The 9,314-nt window shown below is 40.9% G+C and overlaps 1 protein-coding gene across 1 annotated transcript; it reads left to right on the top strand.

Annotated features, from left to right (window-relative positions):
* Positions 1-3,870: 3,870 nt before the first annotated feature.
* SCOC (short coiled-coil protein) lies at positions 3,871-7,742 on the top strand. The gene is made up of 4 exons (XM_042051964.1): positions 3,871-3,968; positions 4,624-4,695; positions 4,796-4,879; positions 5,449-7,742. Exons 2-4 carry the CDS (start codon positions 4,674-4,676, stop codon positions 5,589-5,591), a joined length of 249 nt encoding a protein of 82 aa, XP_041907898.1. The 5' UTR covers positions 3,871-3,968; positions 4,624-4,673; the 3' UTR covers positions 5,592-7,742.
* Positions 7,743-9,314: the final 1,572 nt, after the last annotated feature.

The following is a 9,314-nucleotide window of genomic DNA, read 5'->3' as shown; positions in this document are numbered from 1 at the left end:
GTCTATTTAAAAATGCATTTTTGCGGAGTCAGTAGAAATGAGAACTTTTGCACTCATGCTCAATCTCACAAAGGATAGGATGCTATATGTTGACTATATAGCCGTATGTAGCTATATGAAGGCAGGTCTCTTCCGGGATAAAGAGAAATTATGACTTTCTGAGGCTTGCTTTTTGTACACTTTCTAAAGAGACTGCCTTTTTTCATTCCAACTGTATGTTCACAGGTCACATCATCTGATGAGGTCCCATTCTCAGTACCTAAGGCAAAACCAAGACATGCACAATAAGTACGGACACAGAGGAGTTAGAACAATGTAAGCCAAAGTATTTGCTCATTTTGTATGAACTGACTTAGTTGGAAAAAGCACAATCTAAGAAACACTCAAATTCTGCATTTAACAGAAGACCCTAATCGTAAATTTGCACAAGGATATGCACTAAGCTACAGAAGCTTTTTGAGGTTGCTCTGAAAGAATAATAAGAATTGCAGAGAATTTGGTGTAGAGCAACATTAAGTGAAAAAAAAACCGTCCTCAGAGTCTGTTATTTCTGCAGAGAAACAAAAGGATGAAGATTTGATGTAAATGGTCTCATGAGTTAGCATTGCAAGGAAAAAGACTTAAGCCACTTGTGTTCATTTGTATCTTTTGCTTTGTGGCAATAATTAGTCAAAGGAGCAAACACTACAGTTCGAATAGCAAAGTCATCTCAGAAATACGCTCAATGCCTTCCTCTGTTAGTGAAAAAGAGAATACATTTCTATTGTAGTGGTGAACAGTGAAGCCTCTGTCATCAGTCAGCTTACGCAAATGCCTCTGCTGCCTGGAATGTCGCCAAAAGGGAAGTCAGAGGCTTTTTGGTTTGCACTGTGTGCCATGGAAAAAACGGGATGTAAAACAGAGTTTTAGAAATAAAACATCTGAAAATGTTTGTAGTTAGCAGCAATGACTGAGAGTCAGAGTGCAGAGCAATAAAATCCTCTCCTCTCAGTTTGTACCTGTACATGAATTCAGGAAAACTATTAATGATACTTTATATCCTAGGGAGATTGTTGTATTTTAAACAAAAATTGCTCTTTCAGTGAAACTGAATAAATTAATTCATTTTGCCAGTGACATCAGCTACTTTTAGAAAATCTGACTAGAACTTAGGATACAAATAAGTACAGATAGTTGCATTTATAAACTGAAACTTGTTCCTATAGATTTAATATAATGACAATATTATGAATGCCTCCTCTGATTTAACTAAACGCCTTAGAAAATAGCCTGTAGCACTGTCTGGGGTTGTTGTGCCCCAAGTGCAGGACCTGTCAGACCAACACTCTCACCCAATTTGGTGTCATAATATGCATAGGTGCCTTCCCTGTGGCACATTCTATGATATAAAAGGAATCTGATTGTTGGGGATATATCCTAAGTCCCTAAAGCTTTACATTTAAAGTGCACAAAAATTTAAATTGATAATGTATTATATAAATGCAAGACAGGTGAGGTGAGGAATTTGAAAAGCCATGTGATACGTTAAGCTTCTGGTTTCTTGGTTGATTTCTCATACAAGAATACTTTGGGCTGTGGATACTTTATCCTGTTATATATTGGGTTTGGGCATTTTTGCATTTGTGTTTTGGGGTTCTTGAGTGTGTGCATGTTTTTTGGTGTTTGTTTAAAAGTAGTCGTGCATTGGATATTTAGAATTCTGGAGTTTCCTTCTTTGCAGCGGAAAATAGAGGAAGGGTTAGGAATGCACGCCTTTTTAAGGGAACACAGGATGATCTAGGCATTCTCTCTGCGGAACTTACACCCAGCAGTATCAATCCAAATGTTTTGGTCCCTGGACCGTTCTATGCTAACCTCATAACACACAGCACTCTGTGGACTAAGAATGCTGTCTGCTCTCTCTGCTGATAACCTCTCTGCAATGCCAACAGTAAAAGCTCAGAACAACAGCTTTCTTGAAAGTAAAACCAAAAAAACCTCTCACAGAGGCTGACTTCTGAAAAGGAGTTGATCCTGGTGCTCATGCTCAAACATCAGAGTTCAGAATCAGAAGAAAGTACTACAGTGAGAAACCACAACCAGGCAAAGCAGAATGAACCCCCAACAGCACACATACCAAAAAGGAAACAGGAGGTAAACCAGCAGCTCTTGAAATTACTACTGTTTTGGCTACAACAGCACAGGAACCAATATCTCTGGTTTTCATTCTGTCCCATAATTTAACATCAAGGATTTCCCCCGTATGCTAATTTTGGGACAATTTCAACAATAATCTCCACCTATAATGCAGCAAGAAAAGTGGAATTTCTGCAGCAGAGAGGAGCATTTCCTCAAGATCAGCCTACAATAATTATTCCCCCTCTTACAGCATGAAAACATAGCACATTCTTCACCAGGTAAGCAAGGTCTCCATCCATCTGCATACACCTGGAGAATCTGGCCATAATTTTTTCCCCGTTAATCAAAGTGCTGGAGATTGTTTCATTAGAAAGAATTAGGAGAACCTGTTGATTGCCAGGTTTGCCACATGGCCAGTGCAGCAAGCAAGATCAAAACAGTTCAAGCACCTGGCATTTTAAAAACAGCAATGAAGGAAACTTTCTAACAAGCTCCTGAAGCCCAGCTACCACCTGAGAGGACTGCTTGCAAGAAATAAGGAGGATTGCTGTGTTAAAAATGCCTTTTGTAGGGACAGTGATATGCTTTTAAGTGAACTAGCTAGTGAAACTGGAAACAGACTCATTTTCCAGTACAGACGGACAGCAAGACTCTAATTGCAGTACGTTTTTAGACCTTGGATAGCATTCAGTCTAATCTGAACTTAACTGATTGTAAGGTTAAAAAATGTCATTGACACAATAATAATACTGTGGAGGCAGCCAGAAGATGAAGGTGTTAGAAATATACACTTTTTGAAGTGTATTTAAAAATACAGTAGAGGGCTCACTTCCCAAATGCCTTTATCTTCCTGAGTGTCTGCACAGCACTGAATTATTTATTTATAACCAGATATATTACTGCAATTTACAGATGCAATATGAATATATTTCACTGCAACATATGGTTCAAACTACATAGTACTACAGGTTATGCAATGCAATCACTTCAGTGAAGCCACTAAAATTATCTCGGGTCATGAATGTTTTTCATTCCTTTGCTGTGGCACATAGACTGTGCTATGAGGTCAAAGTGAGGACCATGTGTAGCATGTTCTGCAAGGGTTATTCCCTCCAGGGAACCAGGGAAAGAACAAAGACACAGGAGTGTTGTTTTGGAGCTACTGAGCCATTAGATGAGAGCGACTCCGTGAAGTTACTTAGGTTCTTATGTGATGTGATCTCAGTGCTGTGAGACCCAGAGGCACGGAGCTAAATTACAAGTTTCTTACTGTGGACACTGCTGTGAAAAAGGCTACTGATGTGCCAGACTGGAAACAGCTGGGCACTGAACTGGGGCCTGCTAGACTCCGGCTAAGGGGCTCCTCTCTCCCAAAGCTCCACATACGAGCACCTGGGAGTCAACAGCAGCCATACACATGCTGCTTTCTCGGACCTTCCTCAGGCTTTCCCAACATACCTACATCTGAAGGGGTTACGCACCAGGGAACAAATGCCTTTTCTTAATTTCTTCTAAACACTACTCAGAGCGACCAACCACTGAGGACCGCTGCTTTGAACACTGGCGTATGAACACAGAACGCATTAATCAGAAACATCATCTTACTTGGTACTCAGCGGGATATGACGGGAGGGGGCCGGGTACGACTGCAGCAGCCTGTGAGGGGACATAGCTGTGACGCGCGGCCCCGCATTCGTCCGCACCGCCCTGTGACGAGAGGCGATGCCACTCGTGCCTCTTCGCGCGCCCGGCCCCGCCCCGCCCCGCGCGCGGCGCAAGCGCGTTGGGAGCGTAGAGCGGGCCGGGCCGGGCCGGGGCGCAGCCCGCGGGAGGCGGCGGCAGCGGGGCAGGTGCGGGGCAGGTGCGGGGCAGGTGCGGGGCGGGTGGGAGTGGGCGTGAGGCCGACCCAGGTTGGAGCTGCATGGTGGGGTGTGCGGGCAGGGCCGCGGGGCTGCCGGCCGGGTCCTGCGGGGACACCCCTCTGCAGTGCTGCCACCCCCCCGGCCTGTTACCGCACCTGCCGCGTTCTGCAGCGCGAGATGGAAACGGGCGGGGTGGGGGGATGCGAGGGGCGTGATCCCCGTCCCGCAGGCCCGTGCACTGGCCAGGAGTGGGAGTTGGGAGGAGGGGGGGGCCGACGACAATGCGGGGCCCTTCCTCTTCGGCATTCAGGAATAGCCACTTCTGGAATAACCCATTCCAGAATGATCGGAGCTGAGAAGGCGGCGATTACATAATTAAAACAGCGATATTTCATGCTTTGCAGTAATCTAGATCAGTAATTTTTGTAAACAGAGGCACAGTTATTCAACGAATCATAGGTATGCATGGCATGAGGCCTAGGAAAAATAATTAAAGAATGGTGAAGAAGGTTGCTCTGCCTTAGACTAAAGCACTGGTCTTTCAGAATTAAAAAAATGCATCTAAAATCCAAATGTAACAGAAGTTCCAATAATTGCTACCTCTCTTGTTTTTTGTTTCTCATTTTTTTTTTTCTTTAAGCAGAGTATCGCTCAAGAAAACTCTCTTCAAAAGTGGAAAGAGCCCCTACTACAATGATGAACGCTGACATGGATGGTATAAATTCTTAATGTTCTTGTTCTTCATTGCTATTCTATTTTGTATAATTTCTAACTGTTAACAGAGGTTGCACTAAAACTCTCCTGATTTATTGCAGCTGTTGAGGCTGAGAATCAGGTGGAATTAGAAGAGAAAACACGGCTTATTAATCAAGTTTTGGAACTGCAGCACACACTTGAAGGTTAGCAGCTTGACACATCAGATTTTTTTACAAGTACACAGTAATAAGTAAAAGAAGAGAACCTGAGTGCTCTGCCCTTAGTCACAGTGTCCAGAAGTATGTTACTTAAAGCAGCTGAAGGTACAAAACCAAGGTCTTAGAAATAGTTTTTTTCTTCCTCTTTATGCAACATTACGTTTGCTCAACCTTGGTAATACACAGCAAGTAGAACGGGTGATACATCTAATGTGTCCAGGCTTATTAGAAGACACACATCTGAGGCTGCTCATCACTGAACTCTTGTTTCTCAATAAACTAGTTTGCAATAGCTTAATTCAAAAATTCAAGAAAGTAATAAACTTACAGACTAGCAGTAAGTTTAACAAGTGGGTCAAAATACTGTGCTACAAAATAATATAGGAAAAATGGCCTTTAGGTAAAACTTGAGTAGGAGAATGTTTTATAACATAATACCCGATGGTAATGTTTTCTGCATTAAAGGTGTGACTAGTCTGATGTAGGCCCGTATAACGTATTCATTATTGTATGCAATAGTGTCTAATATTTTTCTTATAATATCACCTTCGCAGATCTCTCAGCACGCGTAGATGCTGTTAAGGAAGAAAACTTGAAACTGAAATCAGAAAACCAAGTTCTTGGACAGTATATAGAAAATCTGATGTCAGCATCTAGTGTTTTCCAAACAACTGACACAAAAAGCAAAAGGAAGTAAGGGTTGACTCACAGATTATGTCATTGTATTGCTGCTGTCTTTTTTTTTTGTTTTAACTGGCATAGGCTACATAAGCTAAAATACTTCAGTTTGTGGCTTACTGGATTCTCAAAGTATAAAGTTTGGTAATAAACAGAATTAAGAGCATTATCATGAACAGGAGACAGAAGTTTGTGTATTAAGATTAAGCAATGTGCAAATGTAGTGTAGATAATTACAAAATTTTCATATTTGTTTTAAAAATGAGCATACCTTGTTAAAAAGCAGATTCAGTTTGTCAGGTTAAACAAAGGTCTGTTGGCACTCTGATGTCTTAGAGTAGAATTCTCGACTAGCCAAGAAATAGTTACAATATTGTGTTGAAACCCCATTTGATAAAAATATTCAGAGTTTAATTGCATCACTTTTTTCACCTGAGATGTGCTTACTGTGTAGTACCGTTCATAGCTCTACAAAACAAAAACCTATAAACCGGTTCAGCATTTCTGTGAAGTAGAAACAGTATGACATTGTTTGCAGGGCTTGCATACAGAAAAACACCTCAGATTTTTTGGGAAGGGGGAGAGTAAGAGAGGAGGAACAAGGGCAAGCAACTTAATCAGGGAAATACCAAACTGATGCAGTATCACCAGTGTGCTGTACTATGTGCACTTGAAACTATTGCCACTTTCCCATTTCCCTGAAGAATGATCAGGCACATCATCACAATGTATAATCTTCTGAAGTTCTTCTGTTGTGTGATGAAAAGTTAAGTAAAAACCTGAGTGATAAACTCTCCATAAAGAGGTCAGCAGTGCTCTGCATGTTTGTGAACAATCTGCAGTGAGGAACTGAGAACTAGTCTTTCCTTCCCACCTTTTACTTTCTTCCTGAAGTGCCAAACCTCTCATTGCTTCAGGCCTCAGAGCAGCTGTTTTCCTGCCTCAGAGCCTAAGCTTGTGAAGTGCTTTTTGAGGCTCTGCATAAAAGCATCTAGGGGAGAAGCATGCAGTGGAACAAAGGTGGATTTTGCCTCTCAAAACTGTGCTGCTCTGAGCAATGCCTGGTGTCAAGGTGCTGTTTTTTACTGGCTTGGCTGTTAGCAGGTTTTGTAGGGGGGCTCAGCCCAGATTAGGGGTCTGAGCACTTCCCACAGAGGCAGCATGTCCAGCATAATCAGTATTAAAGGAAAACAGAAGCTGAAATACAAACAAGTATGTAAATTTTAGCAGTACTTAGTTGCATCTGTTTCATCTTGCCCTACAGCAGCACTGCAGATTTATTTATGGACGTTAGCTAGGACTGAGTTCTTGCTTCAGTAATGAAGCCATTTTACTTGACCTTTTGAAAGGAAACCACTAGTTCAAGGATCTCTCTCAAGCATGGTGTGAATGAGTAAGTGTAATAGAAGAGTAAATCCCTCTCAAATTCCAAGTTTCTTAGCAGCTAGGCACTGCTGTGTCTCTAAGTGTAAGTTGACATTGTGAGGTTCCCCCTCCCAAAGGTGAGGCTTCCCATTTCTCCCCATTTAAAATGGTTGTACAATGCTCATGGGAGTCAAAAGACTCTAAACAAAGTCAAAAGACTGTAAACAAAGCACTAATAGCACAGTCTTGAGGGCTGTTTACAAGTCTGGGTCAAGAAACCCAATGATGAAAAATGGATGATGATACCATTTGTGTCATGGAGTCCTTGTCAACATCTAAACTTAATTTTAATCTTCTATGGACTACTTTCACACATTACTGGAACTCTAAATTAATCCAAGAACTGCTAGCAGGTAGAGTAGATCACACGGCTAGTCCAGAGTTTGAGCATTAAAGGAAGAACAATCACAGCAAGCACTTGACTTCTAAAGATTGCATTGCATTACAGCCATCGTAGCTTTAAAGCCATGTCACTGCCATCTCCATCTGCACTGTAGGAGATCATCTGGTAACACAGCATGTGCTTGTTAGACTTCAGCAATTCCCAGGATAAAGTAATCTTAAAATTATGGTTTGGTATTGTAGATCGGATAGTGGTATTTTATCCATCAGTGTGTATATAGCAGTTATTTCATCTCCATGCCATTTTACATCCCACTACTGTGGCCTTCATTTAACTTATGAACATTTTAAAGATGTTGTATTTCTGACTTTACACCAAATAAAAACTTTTCATTTGTCTCGATTAGTTTGGTTTAACATTTGTAAACCCTAAAACTTCTCATAACTATCTGTAGTCAAAAGGTGAAAAAGCAGTAGGGTTAGCGATCATCTTAATGGTTTCTACATAGATGAGCTCTCTGAAAAACTAGATGTAATTGAGATTAAACCTGGGTTAGTGAATCTAGTTTTAGCAAAGCTTCAGTTCCTGATTCACTTGCTATTTTCAGCCATGAATCGTACATTTCTATCTACTTTTCTGTTCTTGCTAAAGTAAAAAGGTTTGGTAGTCCAGTCTTGTCAAAAATCTACAACTTGCACTTCTCTGTGTGGGAGACTGTCAAGCCAAGTTAGAAATGTTACTTTTTCCTACACTGTTAGTGGGCTTTACATTAGAGAGAAACCAGAATTACTTCATCATGCCTTCATGAATGTGGGTGCCAACGGAAGAGTAGCTTCAGTTGTAACTAAATAAAAGGGCCTCAGTACTACTTGGCCTTCCCTGCATGTAAAAAGTGTTCAGTCTGGGATCTGGCATCCTCAGTAAGAGCTCTTTTACCAAGCTACAACGTAGACAGTGGGAGTGCCGGCTGTGGAGGTCTTGCTACGCATGCAGTTCCAAAGATGACTGACAGTTTTAATAGCAAGACATGCTGGAACTGAAAATCATTATTTTGTTAATTTTAAAGCTCTTTCAAACAGCCATATATCAAGATTAAGTATTTTTCTGAAATACCTGTTCAGATAAAAATGGACAATGCACAGGAAGTGTGGGTGAAATCTCACTGTTACATTGTATCAATCAAGGGATTGCCCTTTTGCCTGGCTTTCTACATCTAGAGTCTCAAATCCCCAACATCTCTGGTATTTCTCCTCTAATTACCAGCATAAATCTCGATCTGAGTAAGCTGATATGCTTACTCAGGATGTATACTATCTCTAGGTTCTAGGTGATCAAAGTTGATGGGGTGTCAATCAATACTTTAGGGGAACTTTTAAGTTCAAAATACTAAGGGAAGATGAGCATCCCCCATGGGGTGACCAATCCCATGGGGTAACTAAATCACATCAAAGAAACTATAGTAACTAGAGTAACTATATCGTATCAGAGAAAAAAAAAAACCTCCAAAACCCCTAAGCAAACAAACAAACCAGACCCCCAGAACAACATCCAAATGCTGTAACAATTCCAAACGACTTTTATCAGGCTCAGACATAATTAATTTAAAAGATGAGCTGAAATGCTCTGTGACAGCTCACAGTAACTGTTACTAGCAGGATACCACACTGGTAACAGCTTCCATCTATTGCTGAAGAGTAATCTGGAGCCTTCATTTCTTACCTTTGCATGGAGACCTTAAATAAAGAGGTGGGAACTTGCAGTTAACTTAAAAAAAGACACAAAAAGCCCCAAATTAAACAAAACATACGAGACATTTCCATGTAATTCACACCGAGTAAAAGTAAAATATAATTAACTTTCAAACACTTGAAGCACTTGAGGACATTGGCTTCTTCATTAGGTTTAAGCATTCATTTCTTAAGACACTTTCATGGAATCTGCTGTGAAAATACTTCTTTTTAAAGCAGACAAATT

The sequence above is a fragment of the Corvus kubaryi genome, unplaced genomic scaffold (genome assembly GCF_017639235.1).
Source record: "Corvus kubaryi isolate FWS band 111438036 unplaced genomic scaffold, C.kubaryi_AGA036_p1.0 77, whole genome shotgun sequence".
Taxonomy (NCBI): domain Eukaryota; kingdom Metazoa; phylum Chordata; class Aves; order Passeriformes; family Corvidae; genus Corvus; species Corvus kubaryi.
The sequence above is the reverse complement of the archived record's forward strand: the minus strand, read 5'-3'. Positions and strand labels throughout refer to the sequence as shown.

Bases quoted from the DNA above. Each gene is read 5' to 3' on its own strand.
- SCOC (XM_042051964.1), top strand. From the start codon at position 4,674: ATGATGAACGCTGACATGGATG. The intron at 4,696-4,795 runs GTATAAATTCTT...GATTTATTGCAG, and splicing joins GATGAACGCTGACATGGATG to CTGTTGAGGCTGAGAATCAG. The intron at 4,880-5,448 runs GTTAGCAGCTTG...TCACCTTCGCAG, and splicing joins ACTGCAGCACACACTTGAAG to ATCTCTCAGCACGCGTAGAT.